Genomic DNA, 24,950 nt, shown 5'->3' with positions numbered 1-24,950 from the left:
TATTTAAAAAGCAGGCAATACATATCTTATATTGCTCTGATTAACAATGGCTCAAAGATTTAAACACTATCAACACATTGTGTTGATAATGTGATAATATTGCATGTAGTTACTGCAACATAGTATCTTTCATTGGTAGAATGGCAACACTTAAGGAAAGCATGGGCCATGCATATGTTTCAGTGCAGCCTATTCTCAGGGCTAATTAAAAATGAATTCAGTAACAACAGGCACTCGAGTATGAGCAATTAAGAACATGATGCTGCTTGTTGGAACTAAGAAGCACAGTTAAAGCAAATTTATCCATGCATCAATCATGAATAATGCAATACAGATAAATGCACAGATGGCTAGAAAGTTAGACTTAATGGGTGACTCTATAAATAATGACTAGAGAATTCATAAGAGTTAATTCACCTGAAATCAATCTAACAACAATCTAATGGCAAGAGATATACAGATCAAATGTACAAGGCATTTATGGGAGTAGTAATTTGATTACTCATGAACCTGTGTGGATTTAACTGCCTTAGTGCAGAGTATTCAGTTGATACTGCATTGACACTGACATTTACTGTTACAATATTGAATCATCCAATGAATTATTAATACATTTTAAGTAATGTTCAAATGGATATTTCTGATCCTCACAGAATCTGCAGGGCCTGAACAGGGTTACAACAGAGAAATTAGTTACAATATTGTCTATACAAACAAAAACAAAATCTTCAGTTATTAAATCTTCAGGTACTAAATCAACAGCATCTTCAAATAGGTCTCCATTACAGTATTAGATATCTCTTTTAAATATTTTATCTGAAATAATGTAATTGATAAACATGAAAAATTCAAACTTGATTTTCAAGTAGACCAACTGCAAACCAAGAAATACGCACAAGTTTGGTTTTTTTTAAACTCTTGCCTTCTTGTTTAAGGATTTCACTGGGTCCAAGCATCAGCAAGCACACAGGAAAGGAATGATATGTGGTCTGGTATGCTTTATTGCTGGTCTGAAATGAAATATCCACCAGCGGGTGCTAGAGGGAAGCAAATTCTTGTTGTTGTCTTTGACTTCTCATACCAAATGTTGCATTAACAACAGAACAAATGCAGTAAAAAAATAACAGGTTATTTAATCCACATATACAAAAATATACAGACTATACAACATGCAGATGTGCTGGACCTGATGTGATGCCCTGCTGCTCTGTTAGGCACTGAAGACAAAATTCCATCCACTGATACTCGAAAAATGTTCTTTGTTTCTGTACATTATAGTGAAATCAAGACAGATTAGGATGAAAAATCCACATCTGCACTATTTTAACAATACTTTTGATCATATATTAAAAGTGTATTCTGTATAAATATAATATTTGTTCTACAAGTGAGTGTCTGAAGCTTCACAGTTGTCTTTGAAGTAGTGACAGCCTGTCATGAGTGATTTTATGTAATCTTAATGTAACAGTCATGAAAGAGAAGGAAGAAATTGTGTCGTATTTTCTAAGTATTCATTAAATTTCAATAACCAGTTACTGTATCTTCACTTCAGTTAAATTTGGACAGTCACATCCCTCCTTTACTGAGCTAACCAGGGTCTCACTTGTATATATTCTATTTGGGTTGGATGTAATGAAAATATGAAATGTCATACTAATGATTTTCAAAAATGACTTTATATTAATGTGAAGTTACTTGGAATTTACTATCTTAAAGGTTGGTAAACGAAGTCTGCTAGAGTGGCATTACTGACAACATGAACCGGTGGTGCTGTGAAGCAGTGGTACTCATATGGTCAACACAGATCTTTCCACTCCAGCTAAGGGAAGGCTGTGGACAAAGCCCTACACACTGTGCACAAGACAGGTATGTGCCCCCCTTCACTGTGAGCATGTCAAAGATTTAGAACAGGTATCAGAGATTAAGATAATCTGTGACTGACGTTAGCTAAAGTTTTATTGGTAATACCTTGGCTGACAGAAAAAACAAGTTATCCGTAAGTAAATTGACTTGTCTATACAGCAGAGGAAGCAACACATCTAATATTGACACTAGATTGGTTAATATTAGGATTTTCATTAACTTTTTTCAATCTTTTCTACCTAAAGAACCTTGAGAATTTGGACTCAAATATTACATAATTATAATAATTACAACAACAACAATACATGTTATTATTGTTGTTATTGATATTTATTATTAAGATAAAGCATTTTATTAATGTTCACATTTTTAGATCTAGCATTAAAACTTTGCATTAAATCTAGAATTGGTAGAAGTAGGTATTTTAAGAGTTGTTTTGTGAACATTTTCGTTCTGGGAGAAACTAAAACATTGATTATTCTTTAAATTTTCCTTGTTATATTTTTGCAAACTAATCAATTTATTATTTATTTTTCCCCATACATTCAAGTATCCAGTTCTAAACACATATATTAATCCTTTATATATGTGCTTGACTCTGTTATTACAACTTTATTATATATACTTTGAAATAAAGATATTCAAAACATCTACAGGCTTGGGTCATGATTAATCCTGTCCCTCATCACAGACCCAGAGCACCCCATCATGGGCTCAGCTATGATAAGAGCAGAGCTCTATCATCAAGGGGGTATCACCTAAGACTTAGTCCAATGTGTAAGTAAGATATAATTAAGATTTTCCAGTAGCAGTCAGACATGACTCTCACCTGACTCTCATGTGGAATTATGCCTTTCTCCCAAGGCTTTTGATAAGGAATATTGAATAAGTGGTAATTACATAAATGAAAAGCAAGTGAAGAAATTTGGGAAAAGCCAACAGCTAGCATGTCATAGTGAAACCCCAGCTGAGGAATAAGGAAATGTCATATTCACTTTCAACTCTCCAGCATAGTTCAGATCATTTTTACTCATATTGTCAGTGAAGCTCTTATTAGATTATAGCATCCATTAGCAAGTGGTAACATTGACTGATAGCAATACCTGATCCCTAGGCTTCACATTCATGTGTCCATAACAGAGTTCTTAATGACCCAGCACATTAATCCTGCTCATTTCAAAGGGACCCTGGGTCCACCTACTTATTAAAACAAAGGGGTCTTTAAGGTCTTAAAGTCAAACCAAATTCAAGATGAGAACAGGTGGACACTAGGCTGTGGGAAAGATAATCTTGCTGCTGTGAATCTGGGTCACCAGAGCAAGAAATGATCTGTTCATTGTTTAGGAACTGTTGAGATATAACCCTAATGGTACTTGTTAATTTTCAAACTTGCTGTGCCACATCCTATTCATTTCAAGGGAGAGCTCTTCAGAAATCCCCATGGTACCTGATGGTTGTGATGTGGCTTTTATTTCAAAGTCATTGAGAGCCTTTGTATGACTTTAAATATTAATATGAAATATAAAGGCAAATCGTGTATAAAAATGTATACATCCATAAAGGCATAAGTTCAATACTGTTTACTTTGTTTAATAACAGCATCCATAATGAAAGCCACTGAAACATAGAAACTCCCACCAGCGGTGAGCAGAGACATTCAGTGATATGTGGTGACAGAAATTGCAAGGCAACTTGTACTATGACACAGTAGACAGCAGATCAAATACAGTCAGCCAACTGTCATAACTTCCATAGTTTTGAGTCATGAGGGCTGAACAGCCATATGTGCATGTTACATGTGTGACAGCTTAAGTGTCTTGTGACATAGTGCATGACTAGCAGGCCACATTGGCACCTACTACCTACTGTATGTTTCTGGGACTATGGATATCCAATGTAAAATTGGGTCCAACAGTAAATCCTGCAGGATTCTTACAAATCAAACATACAAACAAAAAATCAGGTGTTTATTGTTTATATGAAGTCAGACTCTTATACCAAAAGAAACAAATATACTCTAAAATGTATACAGTGTAAACTGCGGCCAGTAGAAGGGATAAGTGGAACAGTAAATGATCACAGTGGCCCAGTGGCTCTGGTGAATGGCTCTGATTCGGTGCCAAGACATTCTGTTGTGATTTACATTGCTTCACTGCATGTCAGCCAGGAGCTAGGTGTTGGAGAACTCTCCCCACTACTATGCACAAATGTTTCCTTCACAGCAACCTTTAATATATCAGAAGGATAAGCAAGCACTAAAACACTCCCTTGAAAAGGGGCTTTAACTGACATGTCCTGTGACAGATGCAGGTAATTGCTGCATGCTGCTGTGACAGGGGAGCACCGAGACTGAAGAGTAAAACAAATGTGGGAGGGAAAGTCATCAAATACCATAGTCTTAACACAAAAGGTGGGGGAACATGCAATAAGTTGCTATTTTGAGACTCTACAGGGAAATGTGTTTTTATCACCTGTTAAGAATCACTTAGAAGTCTCTTCTGATACTTGGAACATTTGTGAACATTCTATGAGACTAGTGAATTTATTTGTAATAACATTGAGACATTGATGTTTAAACATCAATGTTTTAAAACACCACATCAGAAGCTACATCAGTTCTTCTTACACCACTATGCTATCTGATATATAACACATAGTTCTTAAAATAATGTGTAGATATGGCTTTCTATATGCATGGACATAGAATATGCAGATGTGATTGGCAGAATGCTTGGCAACCTTATTTAAAAGAGATGTTCATGCAGTGAACATCATAGTCAACAAGGCATGACACTACTCAGCCATGTCTGACCATTACTGCCTTATGAAATGAATTGCCAGTCACAGATCCCTGAACAAAACAAGCAAAGTATGATGAAGTATGATAAAACACAGAAACAAACAACAACAAAAACAGAAATGTAAACTGTTTAAGTAACTAACTGGAAAAAGCAACCTTTGTGCAATCAATCTTCAATGCACAGGAAAGAACAGAGTGCACTGTGTGCTGTTGCTGGGAGGTTACTGGAAACAAGGTCTATGCAGCACTTCACACATTCGCCACAGGATGTCAGCAGCTCAAGCTGGAGAGAGCAAAAGAACTTTCCACCTCCACCTCTCCTCTGCTGTGGCGTTTCCCTATCCGGGCAGCTCTGTGCAGCAACAACTGGTGCTGTCCCTTGCTTACTTCGACTAGAGTGGACACAACATCTCACACAAGCTGGAGTTTCTCTCTCTAATAGTCCACTTCCTTGGTATGTGTTACACCACTTAAGTGAAAGTCATTGACACTGCAGCAGAAGTGAAATTAGTTCAGAATTTAAATTCATGCAACTAATGCCTAAATCAGTTCACTGTGATTCAGTGAGTTAGAAATGTTGGAATAAGAGTTTTCTATAATTCTCATTCCAGCCTATTTGTAAGGTATAGGTTGATTAAAGATTGAAAAGTAGTTAAAGAAGAGACTGTAGTTTCAAAACAGCCATCGACCTCACTGTTGCAAGCCCACAACACATAAAATGTAATAGGTCTTGCCATTATCTGACTTTGCTATGAAGATCATTTCACCAACCTATGGAGTATCAATAGCAGCCACTGGCACTAATGCAAATAAAGGACAAACAAATACATGCTCAGAATCCATACAGTGAATGGGAATAGGTCATACAAATGTATGAGATTGAAATATGGAATTACATATGATTTTAGGTTAAACCTCAGCATATCCAAATCCATCTCTCTCTCTCTCTCTCTCTCTCTCTCTCTCTCTCTCTCTCTCTCTCTCTCTCTCTCTCTCTCTCTCTTTCTATGCAGTACAGCAATTCATGAATTTCATATTCTGTTGTTACATCAGTCAGAGGAGCTGAAAGATGCTGTTGCCAAAGTATCCTCAACGGGCAGCACGATCAGACATCACAACCTGAAAAATGATTTATGGATATGGGCAGCCTTGAGTGACACCACAAGGATGAATAATTACTAGGGGTTGCTCATGCTTCCCCCAGCTATAGACGTGTACACACAATGACGGCTAATTATTCTGCCACCACCACAGGGCCAAGACTCGGGTGCTCATGCGCCATTGTCGTTCAGAGTGTCTTTCACACTCTGACACGCACACTATCACCCGTCAAAATAAGAAGGACAGCTTAAAGCCTTCTAGCTAAGCACACTTAAAACCGCAGGAGGGCTACAAACTAATTTAAAAACTGTCTAGTGTCATCTGTAAACTGTTACTATGTGTTCGAGGGGTGGAGCCGAATAAGAATACGGTATTTACGAAAATGTATTTCTATACAAATATATTTCTGTAAATATTTATTTACGGGAGGGGAAAAAGTCAAATAGCTGGTGTTCTAGCAAAGTTACCATGCCGCTGTTAGTGAAGACGCATACAAGGCGGAGCTTGTTTGACCGGGATGAGACTAGGCTAGCTTCGACCTGTTAGCCTGTTATCTAGCAGTGTAGAAGTAGGGCTATCTTTTGGGTGACTGTTTCGAACTGCAACTACACTTGGCAACGACTGAGATATTTGCATAGCCTGTTAGGCAACTCCCCTGTTACCGAGCTTTAAAAAATAGACCATTTCTCCAACGAGACGAGTGCATGCTTACTTCCGTTAAGGATTTGTTATTTAGTGTCTGCAGTGTGAGAGGTCTCCCCTTGCATCATCAGCACTTCAACTAAGAGCAGTTGTAATTTACGTGCGTTGGCAGCACTGCAATTCGTGTGTAAACACCGCGGTTTTGTAAAATGGCAGGCATCGTTCTATTCGGAAAGACAACGCAATCGTCGCTATTTGTACGAAACGTTCAAAACATTAACGTGCTCTAACGTCTGGAGTAAAGCCAACTCTACGAAAATGTTACATTTGTTTACTATATATTCTTTCATATTAGTAGGTTGGTGGAGGGGAATAAAATGGGTAATTGAGAAAATGTGAAAATATATTTGGATTCATTGTGCAAAAATACACTGGACACTGGATACAGTGTGTAAAATGCTTTTACACTTATTTTTTGGCAGGAAGTAAAATTGTTGACCAGTGTAATGGGGCTAATTTAACAATGACGATCCTCACAAAACACAAGCAGCACAGAGATGGGCAGAAATGTGTTTCTTCTAAATAGCAACAGGTGTCTTTCTATGAATGTAATGTTATATTTATAATTATCTGTAATTATGACAAAATTTACCCCTGACCTCACTATTTGCCAAGCCCTGGATACAGCCCTGATTGTTATGTCTTGTTCCACTTTTATTCGAGTACAAATACCAAATACCAATCATTTTGTTGCCTTCATAAATACAGATACAAATACTGGGCTCTGTGGAAATCCCTAATGTGCACTATGCAATGATGTCATTATTGTATTTATGTTGATGTTTATATTATTTTATGATGGACAAATAATACATATAGCACAGTGAAAAAAGCCCTCTTATTTCTGCCAAAGCATGCTCATTTCAAAACTAAAAGACATATTTTAATGATTCAAAGTGTATAAATAATTAATAGAGATTTGTAAATATTTCACATAACCTCAGTATAACCACAGTGGATGTTCTTCAAGAATAAGGGTGAGTGTGTGAGTATTAATTTGAAAAGGAATTAGAAATGTATGAGACCTTAATGTGACTTTTAGCTGCTAGCACTGTTAGTTTGCTATTACCTTTGTTTCATTCATCACAAAAAATCTTAGCTAGGTCACATAAGTAATCATAACCAAAAGTAGACCATATAGATTAACACCATGAGTGTTTGTATCTAAAGCTTGTACATCAACACACTCTCAGTTATGTACATATATAGACACAAACTCACAGAAGAATACTTAGCTCCGTTGTTGCTTCCACATGCAATACCACACTTGTGAACTCAGTGTGTCCACAGTACTGTCCAACATATGCTGACAGAGGGGTCATTAAATTTACACATCTGAATGAATTCACAGATTAATCAAAATCATAAAATATAAACAGTCTGTTGGTTAGGGGATATATATTATATTACTATATAATATATATAATATATTACTCCTTCCAAACAGGCCATTCTCAGCACTCCCAACACAGAAGAGAGTGAGAGAGAGAGAAAGAGAAGGGAGCGCAATCTCTAATTGTAGTGCATAATTTAGTGGTGTAGAATAGCAATATGCAATTTGTCTGCAATGCCAGGGAACATGGTGAAGCGAGGCACAAATGTATTGCCTGCAGAAGCTTGCTTTATTTCCTCTTTGATCTGTTTAATTAAGCTCTATCATTACTCCTCCTCCTTCCTCCTAGGTACCCTCCCCAAGAAGAAGAGAAACTTGAGAGTGAAGAGGGGTTACCAAAAAGAAGAAGGCAACCAAGAAGGCAACCATTTGTTGACATTCTGTAGCTACTTATTGGTTGGACTTTTATGAACTTAAACACAAAACAATCCCATGTGCTCTTTTTTTAAAATATCAAACCTCTGTGTGAATGGCTCCGGCAATTTCTGTGTAATGCTAGGTTCCAGCAGGCTGCTGTGAACTGTTGTGTTGTACCTTGAATCAATGGCATGTTATTACATCATTAAAAATAGGATTTGGACCAACTTTTTGCACTATATGTCATGAATAAACATCTATTTGCATTCATACAGACAAAAGCAACATGTTGCCCCCAAGCAACATGAGAGTGGTAGTAATAATAAATAAAACACAACTTCCATTTTACCTAAGATCCAAAAAGCCAAAAACCAAAACCTTTGCCTTCCACAAATGAAACACTGAAGTTGGAGACATAGACAGATGGATAGAGCGAGTGGGATAAAGAGAAAGAGAGAGAATGAACCACGACAGAGGCAGAGAGGAAAGGAAAGGCAGAGTGTGGACTTAGGAAAGGCATAAAGGGACTCATGAGATTCCTCGCCCAGCTTCTTGCATGCTGGCTAACAGCTGGATTCTGCCAGGCATGGAACCACATTCCAAGCTGGGCGCTAAATCACACGAGAGCCCCAAGTAGCGACCCTGACCCTGTCTTCCCTGCTCTCTAGGGCATACATGGAACACGCTGACACAGACACAAATACAAACACAGGTGAGACTAGTCATTTGTAGAAAACGCAGTTAGTCTCCCTCGAATGTTCAGCCCCTTCTGTGAAGCTCTATCACTGACGCTGCTGGCCCTGGTAATGGATGAGGCTGGAAATACAGCAAACTTTGTTTTGGTTTGACATTCGCTTTTTTTTCTGCTTTGTAACTCAAGCTTGAGAAGAAACACATACCAGGGACCTGTAGATTACATCTATAGAGACCTTTAACTGTAAATACTACACATATTGGATGAATCATGTATTTTTTTTATACTTACCTTGGTCAATCTATCCTAAGGAATTATTTTGCTTTTTTGTGACACTTATGAGCTAAAAGGGCTAAAAGTATGGGTCGATCTTGATGCACAGACTCCCTGTATAAGCAGCCTTTCCTTATTCATGTCAAGACTGACCTTGTTGCATTGGGTTTCATGATGCTTGGATTTAATCTAAAATAAAGCAATTGTTGGGCACACAAGATTCATATGTGAAAATTGTTTGGATTAAGAGAAACTTTAGGCTTTACATAAATGTTAATGTACTAATATAGATGTTTGATGGATAGTCTCTGGGTCTTCATAATACCAAATGCAATACGAGCAAAGAACAGAGACAACCATCAGAGAAAATTATTTCCCCATGATGAAAGCCATCTCATTATCTTCCAGCAATGAAGATTAGTTTTACACCAACCCAACAAAAATATTCCTGCACTAATAATGCTCTAATAATGCACAATTTGTTTTCACCCCACATTAAATTGCACTGAGCAGATTCTCAATTCATTACATGATTTATAGTGGAGGCTAATGATAGTTCTAACCTTAATACACAAGTTCCTGGAGATAACCTATCCTGCGAGACACTTATATACATATTTTTTGTCCACGGCTCAGTTTACACCAAACTCATTATACATCAAATGAATCTGTACCTTTCTATTTCATCAACATATTGCTTCAGTAAAACCCAATAACAGTACAGTTATTAAGAAACTAAACATTAAGCATTTGTCTGAAATTTATCTGATATTTCTCCATGAACAGTACCTACCTTGTCCTGAAGTTAGCTGGATGAGGGTGTCCATCATAGAGGGATAAAAAATCATATTCCTCCTCCACTGCAAATGACTGAAAGATTATTTGAATGCGATTGCCCTCTTCTGCTACAATAACCCATGTACAATTAGCCCCATTGGGATATCCATATGGAAAACCAGGACTTTCAATGGTCCCATTCCTTCCTTTTAATGTCCCTCCACAGGTATATATGAAACCTGCAGCAGAAAAATAGAAACACATAGCAAACATTAGCCACAGATCCATAATAAAAACAGTTTCATAATTAACAAAAATAAAAGTGAGAACCTGGTATAGACACACACACACACACACTTACAGAAGTTATGTTGTACTTATCCACTGGGTTAGTATCACTATTCTGTTGAAAATCAAGTAAATACAGTGTTCTAGTACACAAACACTTTTGAAGGCTGTATTAAAATGGATCTATATTAGGTTATAACTAACCTAACTTTACATGCATAAAACTGTTGAAAGGTGAAATGATCCAAGTTTTAAAAAGTTGCTTGGATGTCAGTGTTTACCATAGCTGGGTATTTCAGTGCACAGTCAATTTAGCTAACAATAAACAAACTATTTAAGCATCCACACTTGCATGAAAGGTTGACTGGGTACAGAAGCTTTTCTTCAGGATGCTGAATGATCATTGTCACATTTATTAACAAACATTCTGATTGTCTGATTGCAGGTATTTAAACCAGTCTATTAAGACCAATAATTGTATTTAAGGTCATTTTGAAGAATCAGTATTGATTGGTCATGAACCGGACTTCTTTGACTGCTGCATCTGGTCTCTTTGCTGTCTAACAGAAAGTTAATGTAAGAATACATGATTCAGTTGATTTATTTGCATAAGAATACTTTGGTTGACTTATTCACTGTAACAGTAGCTAACCAGTTTATTTGTACAAACAAAAATCATACCAGTAACATATTGCACTCACAATTTTATAATATATTAAAATGTGTTTTTCATGACATGCCTCAAGAAGAGCAGTTTTAATTAAAGTTTTAACCAAAAACTCCACTGAGGGGTGGCCATTGGCCAGATTGTCATTATGTAGCTTGGACATCCCTGGCTATGTTATTATGAACTTTATGCTGTTTCCCTTTTGTTTCTAAATAGGCTCCCTTTCACTGAAATTCGAAGAGACTTTCCAATTCAAAGACTATTCAAATAGACCTTTGATAGATTTTATTTTAAATAAAAAAAATAATAAAATAAAATAAAATGGTATTGTATAAAATAAAGATTGGATAGTAGTTTAGAGGTATTGAATTTACCTCTGTGAATTTACTTTATGTGAATAACAACTAGAAAGTAAACTGATTAAAAAGTTGCATGCAGAGCATGGACTGTATTTTATTCATTGTCATATTTAAGAAGCTGGGTGGCCTGGATTTTCTGTGGAAATGCAATTATTATCCATTGGCAGACAAACAAATGTCATATCTAAGCCTTACTAGCTTGGAAGCTCTGGTACTCCTATGACTTTCCCCTATGCAGCACTCTATTATGCAGTGAGCAGGACATCACCATAAAAACTTTTTTTCATTTAGGTCAGTTGCTTTACTATATATATATATATGTGTGTGTGTGTGTGTGTGTGTGTGTGTGTGTGTGTGTGTGTGTGTGTAATGTGGGTGATATATCATTTTAATAATAAAGTAAGAGTTCCCCAAGAGTAAAATTGTACTGGTATGCTGTTATTTTCAGCATTAATGGTAAAACATGATGGCTTATCCCAGTTAAGTTGTATATACTTTAAAAACAAAAGTCATTTACTTTAAGATCCTTTAAAATGAGATTTATCCATATAATTTGCGAAATATCAAAAATGTCGAAATATCAAAAGTGTGTTTACAAAAATGTGTTCCTTAAGACTGACTTCCAATAAGACTAATAATAAGGAAAGCAATATATTTCAACACGAACAGTTTATATATTGATCATTTCTGATTATTATTGTTGTTGTTGTTGTTGTGTTTTTTGTTACTAGATTTTGTTGTTTTTGGTATTGATGCTTTATGCTGAGTTTATGGTTCTTGTATCCTGAATCTTTTGCAATTAAAAAATAAATTATAAGAACTGTGTTCTCTCTTTGTATTGTCAGGCACTACGAGCAAGTAAATTAATAAATAAACAAATAAGTAAACTCACAATAAATAGTATATAAATTATCATAAAATGTAAGTAAACACTATTTCATAAATAAAAGTAAGTACGTGGCGTTTACCCTCCTCTCCATTGCAGGTGGACCCCTCTGTTGAAGAGGTATTTGAAACAGCTTGGGACCTGAAGTTACATGGTTGCAGTACCCAAAAAAAGTATTAGCATTTTCTGCCCATTTGTAAGTAACAGACTGAAGTGGTAATTTATTACTCTGTGATGGTGCCATCTTGAATGAGACTCCATTTCAGAGCCCTCTTTCTCATTCCCAGTGACCCAGGTGCAGAGTCCAGATTCAGCAAAATGTTTTACACTGTCTAATAGATCAATTCAGCAGGCTTCATCAAGGAGTATTACAAGACAAAACTGAATCAAACAAGTCTGATAGTCTGTTTCGATTTAGTACCCTGCAAAGCAGGAACATCATTCACTGTATTCTGTATGAACAGTTCATAACAATAGCAGTAGGTACAACAGTTTCTAATCATAGGGCAAGGTTGGCTGGATATTTGTGGGAGTCACAGGTTTTCCCATCCAGCAGGTACAATGACATAATTAAAACCCCAGCACTGGCACCCACTATAGTGCCAGTGCTGTGTTGAGAATGGTCCACTATCCAAACAATATCAGTGCAGCAGTAGCTGTGTTGTCAGAAACTGAATTGGGAATCGGGTAGAGGGCAGCTGACAAGCTGTGCATGGTAGCAGATGAACAGATGCCTAGAAGGTGTACCTTATAAAACAGCCAGTCAGTTTAGGTATAATATAGATGCTTCTCAAAAAGTGGCTGGTGAGTATATAATGTTGGTTCATTTGGCTGTTTCCAATTATTGTCACTTTACTACCAATTTACTCAAAGCAAATTCTCAGAATGGTTTTCCCTAATAATACTTCAAATAGGTGTATGACCACATTTTGTCAGTCTACTGGTAATCTACCACTCCCTGTGAAACCATAAAGACCCCTGTGTGCTCAGAGGAGAACAGTAAGTGCTCCATTCCACTATATCACCAGGAACATGCCTGATTGCCTGGTATGTTCCTCAAAGAAAATGAAGAGAGACGGCCATCATAGCAGTGGTAAGAGTTAAAGATTAAATTATTTTGTTGGGTCTTCCCAGTGTCAGTGACAAAAAGTTTTAGACATGATTGATTAAAGTTCATCTTTATGTTTTAAAATAATACAGATGTATAAGAAATTGTAGGTGTAAAAATATTTTTAATTCTCAGCTAAATTGTATTTAAATCATATATGCTCTCTTCAGTAGTATCTTTTGTCAGTTGATTGATCTCCCCAATCAGACTTGCTTTGTCAAAGTTCAGTTTTGTGTTAGCTGCTCTTAGTGAGCACTAGGTGTGTGAGATAGATGTACGTGGCATGTGCCATGTCTGTTCAGAGCAAGGTGTACACTTCTGGGCATGTGTACGATCTGCTGCCTGCCACTCTTCATCGCTCAGCTGTTAAAACGTGATTCTCTGTGAAGGCCAATAGCAATTCAGGCCATAATTGTGCTGCAAGCTGCCATGGTAGATTAACCCGGGTGTTTCATGAGACAAGGGCACCAAGTCTCACAAACCCACTATGCATTACATACACCAATATGCATTAATGAAGCTGGAAGCCCGAAAGAAAGGATGAATGAGGGGTTAATTCCAGTTCTAACTATTACTTGAAGAATTATGTTCTGATGGGGGAATTGTGAAAGAAAGGCAAACCAGATTAACTTTAACAAGTCACAGATATTGCTGCTTTATACGTAATGAGCTGGGCCTGTACATATAGACAACCTGAGACAGAGCATTCTAAAACCTTAATATGTATTGTAGAGTGTATGGATACACTCAAATGTTAGTAGCTCAACAGTGACAGTATTGTCATATTAAATTGCATTTACATTTCTAAAAGTACCATGGATAATTTTGAACTTTTGGTATTTGAAGGGTTACTTATCATTATATTTTCTTCTTTCTGCCTTTTAGGCTTACTTTTTTATAAAGCGATAAGTTGGAAGTAGCTATGATCTGTAAGAAGCCATATTGTTCTGGCATTGTCTCCAAGGAACCGTAACATAAAGTACTCTACTGCTTATGCCTAGAGTAGCAGTAAGAGGAATGCAGGTTAACAAGATAAGCAAATGGCAGCCACTGAGGGTAAGTATTGTAGTGATGAGGAAATAAGGCACAGACATTGCAATTGATTGTGTTGGAGCCCCAGAGAGCACACACTGAGCTAAATGACCATTTTGTTCCTAACGTAACCTCAGCAACGAGATTAATGCAGAGCTTTAGCACACACTGCCCACTATCCTGCAAAGCTGGCCTGGCTAGTGTGTTCACAATCCATAGATAAAACACACACAGGCATAATGAACAGTCAGCCTAATTAAGATTTACTATTTATCTCCTGCAAATCCCTTAAGGAAGTAATTAACTAAGGTGGAGAGGAGTAATGGTATAGCTTTAGGATGGAGAAGTGACAATTGAAGATAATTTAAGATTTTAGTGAACTATTTTTTGATCTAAAGAAGGCAAAAGTCACCTTGGTAAGGAGTGGCCAAGAACCTCCAACCCACCTCTGCCCATTACTAGAGTAATAGGTTTTTATCAGAAAGTTTAATATGAATTAGATCTATACCACAGCAGGAATGATTCTCTGAGGCACTTACAGAGTAGGCTTTAGAGTAGGCTTCTTTGAGCAGTGAGCATACAATGTCTCCTCTCTCAGAAAACTTGGAGCAAATGGAAAATTTAAAAGTGTGAATGCTTCCATACAGCACCTGTGAGGATGTTACAATAATGAAAGAACTGTGAAAGACATATATATTAACGTTCGTGATGAGAGTTTAGCATTACTTTAGGAGATTATTATTATGAAGACGTTATTCTTCATCTTACTTATTCTTTAGCATGCCTGTTAACTGCACTCAGAAAAATTACTGTCGACAATCTTCATCTAGGTAATTAGCCAGACAGACAAACTTTATAACTGCAGCAATTAGAACATTGCTGTACGTGCTGTTTTAACTCCAGCACCCACCACAGCAGGCTAGCTCTCACGCAAGGCCCAGAGCCCTGCCTCACGTTCGGCTGATCACTCTCGTACTCTCTCCCTCTCTCAAAATGCTTTTGTGCTTCTACCTCTGCACATATAGAATGACTATTACTTTAAATGGTCCACAAAACTCTACTTCTCACTCCCTCCCACACTTACATGCACTTCTTTATTTCATTTTTTCCCTTGCTTCCACTTTTTATCTTTTCAATTTTCCTCTCACACACACACACACACACACACACACACACACACACACACACACACACACACACACACACACACACACACACACACACACACACACACACACACTCCATCTGCAATAGAAGTAGGAAGAATGCAGACTAGAAAGTGCCAACACAATTATTCCAAGAGAAAAAAAATTGAGCTAAATGACTCAAAAGTAAAAAGTAACTGTGTTAACACAAACAGAGAAAAAATGTTATTTATATTTATATTAATTAATAAAATCCTTAGAACATGCATAGTAATGTACAACAGAGTATTAGGCACAGAGAAGTACTTTTACCTAAGACGAGGAATAACAATTAAAACCACACAAAACAACGCTAATTACTCTCAATCATCCATCATCTATCATAATCACTCCTTATTCACACAGTAACTCCTACAAGCACCTGTGTGATGATACTGCGTTTCTTAAGAAGTTCTATTATATTTGGTCTAATAGAACACTTCTGTGGTCTGAGTTGTATTTTACTTATTCACTCAAAGACTGCTGATATTGCTACTGTATCTACAATGCAGAGTCTGTTATGAGCACCTTCAGATTAATATCCACGTATCTTTCTTGACAAAACGTCTTCAAAAGCTACTGTTAAAAACACTGGTGAAACCATTGTAACCATATTAACATTGTATAACCACTAGATTATCGTGCTTTTAGAGTTCCATTTTATGATGTCCTGTTGCCTGAGGCTCGCAGCTACAGTCCTGCTCATAGCACCTGTCTCCCTGCATGCTATGTGTGGAAGCTGCCACTCTACAGATACGTATGCAGCTTCTGGGGGTGTGAGCTGGGTGCATGAGGTGCCACTCCACCTTCTTACCAGTCTCTCAGCCAGGTTCACTTGGCAGAGGCGTGCATCTCGTTTTCACCTTGGCACGTAGCCGCCCACATAACCCCCCCGAGTCTTCCACAAGTGCTGCCGTCTGCCACCCAGCATTTACTACAAAGGCTGCTGCCATCCTGAGTCACTGGTTCCACACCGCAACTTTTCTTACCACTGACAACGCAACGTAATCTGCCAAGACTTTTCAAGCATTTGCTAAATGAATGAATACCTCTCTATGGAATAAGGCAGTCAGGTTTGCTATAGCCAGTAAATTATACATGTGAGTATCCTTATGATTAGCAAGTACAAAGACAGCAATGGCTGTGAACATACAAATTACCTCAGCTCTGGATTGCAATCAACATGTAGGACCAGAAGCTACTGAAATGTGTAAAGGAAGGACTTTGAACCTTGTCTTAAATGTTCTCCTGAGTCTTCTTTCATTTGCTTTTTAGTGATACTGCACCTGTTAGTAATCATTACAAACATAGCAGCTGATGGCCCCGGTAATAACGTAACAAGCAAAATTCCTGTGAGCTGTGCCTTTTTTGTTTCCACATATATCAAATCGGATGCTGCCAAACTGAATTCCTCTGCTGTGTCTGGAGAAAGTAAGATGCAGTGTATTGACATATCAGTGGAAAAACAAAGCAAAGTGCGAGCCTAGTGTATAGTATTTATTGTGTCCTCTACATAATATGAAGATAGTGCTCAGGCAACACAATGGCCAATGGTAAAAGAACCCTGTAGCAAACATGTCCACCTCCCTAGCTATGATGGCAAAGGAGAGCACAGCAGGACACTCTCCCCTCTCACAGTCAATGTCCTGCTGATTATCTGAATCTGCTGCACCAGGACCTCACATGCTGCATATCTAGATTTTCTCAAGGAGAAGAAGTAGTGATGGATATTCCTTGAGATTTTTGAGAATAAAAATGCCTCCAGAGAAAGCACTTTAAAGTAAGGACCCTCCATTCATATTAGACCACCCACCACAGCTGAAGGAGATGAGCATGAGTATTCATATGAGTTTACAGGAAACCTGTTTTATGATATAAATGTAACATCAATGTATTCTGGAAAGGTTTCATATCCATATGCATAGTGCTTGCATTAGTGACTGAGTACTTCTATGTAATATTATGTTGACAGTTGCGAGTCTAATGTATTGACGCTAATAAACTTAATTCTTAATTATTTAATATATGCCCCTTTAAAATCCAATTTAGATATGTATTAATATTTCATGCGCTTTCTCCTTGTTATGTTTCCAGTTACACATGTATTCCTCTCTTTCCTTATAACCCTGTCCACAAAAAATGATGTACACACACGACTAGGTCTGCCTCAAGTTTTTTACAACCATCTACCTTTCTAAATACAGAACACAATCTACACTGTCACATCACTATGAGAAAACTCTAACACTCCCAGCCCAATTGAGAGTAAGCTTTTAACATGAGGGTAAGCATGGAAGGAAGGAGACAATATAGATGCCAGTCAAACTGTCAATCACAGTGTCAGTATACTGAAAATAGATGACAAATTATCCCTCTGATGAAACCTTGCTCTGGACAGTGTGGGCTTTCTCTCCTACCCCAGGCCACGGACAGGAACCAGGACCCCTCTGGTGTCATGATGCTGAGCAACAAACCATAAGATGGGCAAGCTGATGGCTTATCATGCTGGCCTTGCTTTCTGACCCTTCTCCCTGTTGTCAGGTGTCATAAAACCCATAAATGGAAATGCAGGAACTGCTTACCATCCTGGTTTTACTTCAAGGAACTCTGACCATAAATTCCATCAGACTCAAACCCTTACCAGTATAACCAACTTTTCTCATCCCAGAGACATGTTCACAGATATATATGTTTCTCTTTCCCACAGATTTACAAAGTAACTACTTGCATTTTAACCTAATGACAAATGGTAATCAGCCAGTAATGTATGGGTATTTGAATATAATCCTCAAATTGTGATGTTTGCTTCTGTTATTTGATCAGTGTCCATTGTTTCATTATTATTTTCATTACTTGTTCCTTATTGATTGGCATTATTTATCCTGATTAATTCACTTGTATGTTGCTTACCTCATGTTATTGTAAACAAATTGTTAACCACTAATAATTGTGTCTAGAAGATTCTAGAAATCTTATATGAACCAATTAGAAAAAAACATATTAAAGTCAGTACTTTGTAACTTCCAGAACATAGGAAAGGAATTAAATTGACATTCCAATTGCTCCACTCATCCTAGGATTTGATACTTTGTTTACAAACTTCATTCTAAGTCCATGAGGTAGAGATTGGTAGTAAATGATTTTCTTTTGTTTACTTGATTTGTGGTGGCTCTTACTAGAATGTCCTACAGGAATTATTTTCCCCCATCGTGAAAACAAAGGCTATTGAATATGTTTGATCCAAGGCATGTCCTTCCTCCAACATATACCTGAAAAGTCAGACCCCCTGATTAGTCTGAGTACAAAGTGTGAATTAGGGAAGGAGGAGAGGACCCAGAAAAGATGAGGACCCACAGAACTTCTGCAAGGGGAGATCAAGACTCAAGCTCAATAGCCTCTCGCTAAGTTGTTAGAACAGATTCAAATTCCATGTTACCTTATTTTTATTTAGTATATTTCTTTGTTTTATGGATTCAGCTTAATTCCTTAGATTTTAGTTTGTGTTTGTTGGAATTTGCTCATCATAGCTGATATCAAGCAAGCTCGCCTTGCTGTGTTGATTATGGCAGAAGTTTCATCGTATAGCTGGCAATAAACCGTTACAGAATCATCATCAAAAAGCAAGATTGGGATGTATGAGCACTGATACCCAAAATTCCTACTTCTGAGAGGCATACCCAAAAGGCCCTAGGACTCTCTAACCGAGCCAGCTTCAGAAATCCAATCCCGTGGATCAAGAAGCCTGGCTGTTTCATCACCATTGGCCTACATTGCTCATGCAGGGTCGGGCCAGCAATGTGATGGAATACAGACACCCTCTCTCAGTGCCACACAGATGGTTTGATGGAAAACGAACACACTCCCTCAGTGCCACCCAGAGGGTTTGACATGGCTGAACCCAATGAGTCACTTCCCCTTTTATGTTAACAGTTGGTATCAATAGTAATGCTACTGTTTATATCAAAATTAGATCAGTAACTCTTTCCTCCCATCTGTGATGCAACCTCCTCAATCCTATAATTAGTTCTTCCTCAGGCTGTTGCAGAGGTTTATTCCTTTCTCCTAAGTCTTCCTTTTATATGTTAAGGCTTGCTCTCTCACCACAGATCTCATTTGCTTAATAAGTTTCCTTTGTTGGTCGTGGTTTGGTCGGAAAGTAGACTGACAGGTTGGTAATTCTCACAGGTTACTTAAACAGTTTTTCTTTTCTTTTGTTCTTTCCTTTCTTTTATGATAGCTACTTTGGTCCACCACAAATCTAGTTTGCGCTAACTTTTTAGATTACTTTATTTGTTACATTGTTACTTACATTGTTACATTGTACATTGTTACTTACATTTGTTACATACTATAGCAATTTTAGAAGATTCAGTACCTCTGGTTATTAGTATAATCTTTATAAATTATTTTTATGTATGTTCTCCTATCTCTGTTTAATCAATATATATACTCTGGTTATAATGCTTATGAGCCACAGGTAATATTTTTGGTAGATGAGAAATAATCACATTATCGAACTGGTGAATTTCATGAGTAGAGATTGAATAAATAAGCATTAATAAATTTGTAAAAATTCATTAATTTTCCCTTATAATCAGGGTGCTGCCAAAATTAATCTGATTAACTATGACTGACAATTTATTAAAGTGTCAAACTGCTTTCAGCAACAGACAAGGCAAACGTAATGATTTACTATTGGTCTTGCTTCTGGCTTGTCTCATATACAGGGAGCACAGAGGCCTATGTGATTAATGATTATTTCTGAGTTCATCACAGGAACCAAGGGTCATGGGAAGCTGATAAGCAAGTTAATGTTAGGCTGTTCATCTTGCTATTGGTATGTGTCCATAATTACCAATTTGTATTAAAAATCACAAAAGATGTTTGTATTTGTAATACATAATATTTTGGATATCATGCAGATGTAAAATTGTGTAGAAACATCAAAACGTAATTTTTTCCCTATAATCAAATAAAGTTGATGTTGCTGAATTGGAACCCTTGAGGTGAATAGGGCAGACCTTTGTGACCTTTGTGACATCTGTCGCCATCACCAGCTGCCCTTTAATTATGAGGGGGAACATCAAACCTCCTATTCTAGAGCACAGTGCTATGGTTGAATACCAGTGCAGAACATGTAATATCCACTCTTTGTAATTCTTTACAAGCTATTCAAACGCTCTTTATGGAAGGTATTCAGACATTGTAGGAGGAAGATCTAAGGATATGGTGTGGGGCATGATGTTGGATACTTTTCTAAAAAGTATTCGGATATTGTAAATGAATACTTGGCATAGTTATGTCTGAGTGAAGATACACTTAGGAATCTTTAAGAGCAAATTCTTTACATAAATACAGTATATACACTCTATCAATACAAGACTGCATAAGCATTTTTCAGATGTTTCACCAATTTGTGATAAATATAATTTACTATAGAAACAACTCTTCATCAAATATTTGCTATCAATAATTTCCTTGGATGGCCAAAAAATGTTTAACTGCAAAAAACATTGATTCTGGCAGTGTATGAAAAATTCCCAACAGTGTCCTATGCCTTCCTTTTGACAAACATAAATAAAAGCAAAAAGTACTTATTTTTTAGATGAGAAGGAAAATAATGGAGTATACCTATCTATAACCTTTTTGTACATGCTGATGTCTTCCAATAAAGAGCCAGCTCAGAGCAAACATAAGATATGCATATTTATAAGACAGTACACTCCCATCATACAGCTTTCAGGGCAGAAATGTACAAGGCTGCAGCACTGCTAGGAAGGCTGAAGCCAGGAGTAACGTAGCCTGGTTCATGTCTGGATTTTCATACTGTACACAGCTCATCACACTCAGCCAAGACTGCTATCCAGTGATTGGAGAGAAGAAACATGCTCATGAGTCAGCATTCAGATCCCAGAACCCGCTGTCCTTCTAACCCGTTCAGCATGTATGTCTCTGTCAGGCTTTGAGATGAGGATTAATTAAATGAGCTTAGGTTACATGTTGTGTCCTCTTGGCAGAGTTGATCGATCCCCAAGCCTCCTCAGTCATCTAATAACCCAGGCAAGAGCTGGATGCTCCACACACACACACACACACACACACTGTCCAAAAATCCCATCCTTAATAGTTATTTCCAGTCCATGCTCTGGTTATCCTTCCCACACGTACAAATCTACACATACACACAGTGAGCCCTGTCAGAGCACTGGTGTAACCACAGTTGAGTACAGCTCATTAGCAACATGTCTTCAATGGTCATGTTTCTCAGATTGTATAATGATTACATGCTTGGGACCATCAAACTGAATATATATATTTTCACTGAAGATATATTTTCAATGAAGAAGAAAGCTAAGCCAGTGACCAAAATGGCTATCAAAGGACCAGGAAGGGAGAACCTATTCTCTTTTTAGTTTTTATACTATTAAGCATGTTTAAAAAAAACTGAATCCCAGAGTTCAATGAATGCTTACATTATTCAACTGTCCAGCTGGGCATAAATGAATACAGTAGGTGTTAATTCCTAACTGGGAAATTTGTTGCCCAAAACTTTATTTTAGACTAAGGAAATAGTAATGAGGAAACTTGAACAATTTCAATCCACCAAAATCCATTTCTTTATATTGCCATTTCTTCCAATCCTTTATTGAGCAAGTTAATATTTTTTTTCCATTTTAGCAAATGGTTGCAACCCCTATGACCTCACTCACCTTCATTTCGTTAAGCCTCTTCTAACTTGTCCCTTTGGTGACATCCCAATAATCCCACCAAACCTCTATCTACGAAGTGTGCGAACACTTTCTCTCTTGGCCCACCAACCCCCCTTTCTCTCTTTGTCTCCCAGTTTATCCTTTGTAGTCCCATGTACTCTGCTGCCATACCATTGTAATATATACTATGTCATGTATTCCAATGTATACTATGTATATGGGGCAGTGACAATAAATCTTAACTTGACTTGGCTCGATGGTTGGGTTCATTTTGACTCTCTTGATTCAAGGTAAGCTCCTATGATGCCACTGCAGAAACACCAGTTGGGAAATGGGAAGAGAAAAACAGAGGTAGTGGCAAAGAAGAAATAGGAAAAGACCCCATTTGTCCATTTATGCCACATCTCCTCTGTGTCTTTTTTTCTTTATCTAATGTGTTAAGACAGGTTTCAGCATGTATTTGTGAGATGAAATGGGTGGTTTATAAGTTCCAAATCTGACTCATGGTTTGTGATTTTTCTGTATCTACTCTTTTAAAAGAAGGGATGACTCATAAAGCCAATATGAGATGTGTGGGGAAAATGTTTCTGTCTGGCTATATGCAGTCAGTGAATTCTTTACATGAGAATATTTGCTCTAGTATGAGCTCTAGTTTTTCATCAGGAATATTGGAATAGATTCCTTCTCATACCATGTGCAACCCTTTCTATTTGCCTGTCTCAGGATCGAAGGTGCAGTGAAGTAGATAAAACACCCTAGTCCCACTCTAAATGGTCCTCTGAATAAAACAGCAATATTATTATTTACAAGCCCTCAACCTCCCCCCACCCCACCCCACTCTTTCATTGATTCATGCTTTGTGTGTTTCAAGAGTCTCATTCTCAAACCTAATATCTACTAATATTGTTCTATTGAGCTGTCTTTATCATTAGGAGGGAGGGTATCAAAATAGCTCTTTGCTATTTAGTTCACAGCCACGTCAAAAAGATATTTTAATCCACCTCTTCATACTCTTTTTGTTCTGTTCAGGATCAATTTTTTTGTTTAGAGCCAGTTATGGAAGACTGCTTCATTCGCAGTTAATTTATGATAACGTGTGTTTAATGTTGAGATTTTTGTTTTATTAGGGTTTATGAGGAGGAGCACCTTTTGTTTGAAATTGAATGTTGCTTAAAACTTATAGAACTTCCATATAAAGCAGTTACATATTCTTACAGTTTATGAGAAAACACCTAGCACTAGGATTTTTGAAATGTCAGTCACAGTAAGACTGAGCGTGCTCAGGTAAGAAGAGGAAAAACAGAATGTTTGCAGAGTTATACAAGCCAGTGGAAATGGTGCCTCTGAGAAATGGTCTTTCTGAGTTTATTGTGAGTAAATTGCTGTTAATTGAAGTGTGCAGAAGAAGGTGCACAGGCTTTCGCCCTCTCCCCTCTCCCTTTCTCCAGTTCAGTACAACTCTGCTAGTGTTGATATAATTTCTCTACTTTTGAACCTTTCTTTCACTTTTTCCCCCATCCTAAAAAATCAGGGAAACTGACATACTCAGAAAATCTACCCCTTGGTTACCATGGTAACCACCCAAGTATGTGTGTGCGTGTGTGTGTGTGTGTGTGTGTGTGTGTGTGTGTACATGTGTGGTTTTCAGGAAACATAAATTTTCCCCTTCTCACATGCACAATGATTTCAGAGACTGGTCCAAATTAAATTTAAAAAGATTTAGTACTTTGACGAATATATGAATTTTCAACTGATCTTATCGCAGTCTTTAATCCATGGGTTCTTACCACATGTGTGGATTGAATGACAAGAGCTCAGAGATCAGCTGTGAAAGAAATCTCCTCATTACATGACTGGTGGAAATGGAGCTGTAAAGACTTAAAGCTGGACAATAATGGAGGATTACTATTAATGAATGTGCTTATGGAAGAGTAATTTGATTCAAAATGCTAATATCAGTGTGTGTGTGTGTGTGTGTGTGTGTGTGTGTGTGTGTGTGTGTGTGGGGGGGTGTTTAAAATATACAGTAATCAAGCTATGGATGAAGAAGGTAGTGGAATTGACTGAATCTATTTTTCAGGCTTGTTCCCAGGCAGATCGGACATGGTCTAGAAAGTTAGGTGTAAAATAGCTAAATCTTTACTTTGGGCCAAATATCAGATTCTCAAATGCCGGTTTAGAGCTGGGCACTGTTTTTTTATTGCTTGAACTCACTGATTATACCATATTTTGCTCTTGATTTAGACTGCTGTCACCCCCTTCAACCCCAAGGAATATTGTAGCTACAGTATGGAAAATGGATCATGTTGCATTCCCAAATTCCAGACACACTAGTTTGTAACATGTGGCGTGGCTCTGTTGGCGACGTGCTGTGCTTCCTGTATGAGGCTTAGCTATGGCCTCAGTGTATTAGGGCCTGCCACTCTGATATGGTGCACAGATGGAGGAGGACCTCTGGAGGGGGAGAACCTCTCCAGGCCTAGAACACACACACACACACTGCATCAAAGCTAAGGCTAAGGCATGTTAATCACAAGTTTGCTGATAAAAATGTCAGGAAGAGAAACAGCATAGAATATATGCCAACAGCATTAAGTTCCAGAAGACAGTCTAGGATCAGGAAATGGTGATATAGGCATTAATTTAATGCTAAACCTAGAGGATTAACCTTGCTGAAGTAACTACAGGTAGGTTTGCACTGAAAGTTAAAGTGAATTGTTTCAAACTGTGCTCTGTGTGTCTGACTACTAGAAAAA

At 37.5% G+C, this 24,950-nt stretch overlaps 1 protein-coding gene across 5 annotated transcripts in view; it reads right to left on the bottom strand.

The window, feature by feature from the left end:
* The window catches only part of csmd3b (CUB and Sushi multiple domains 3b), a 313,558-nt gene that overhangs the window by 264,888 nt on the left and 23,720 nt on the right, over positions 1-24,950 (bottom strand). For all 5 annotated transcript variants that reach the window (XM_027011676.2, XM_027011678.2, XM_035529342.1 and 2 more), the window contains exon 2: positions 9,977-10,199. In XM_027011676.2, coding sequence (XP_026867477.2) covers positions 9,977-10,199 — 223 coding nt within the window. The remainder of the gene's footprint in view (positions 1-9,976; positions 10,200-24,950) is intronic.

The sequence above is a fragment of the Electrophorus electricus genome, chromosome 8, assembly GCF_013358815.1.
Source record: "Electrophorus electricus isolate fEleEle1 chromosome 8, fEleEle1.pri, whole genome shotgun sequence".
Classification (NCBI taxonomy): Eukaryota; Metazoa; Chordata; class Actinopteri; order Gymnotiformes; family Gymnotidae; genus Electrophorus; species Electrophorus electricus.
This window is presented reverse-complemented; position numbering and strand designations above follow the sequence as displayed.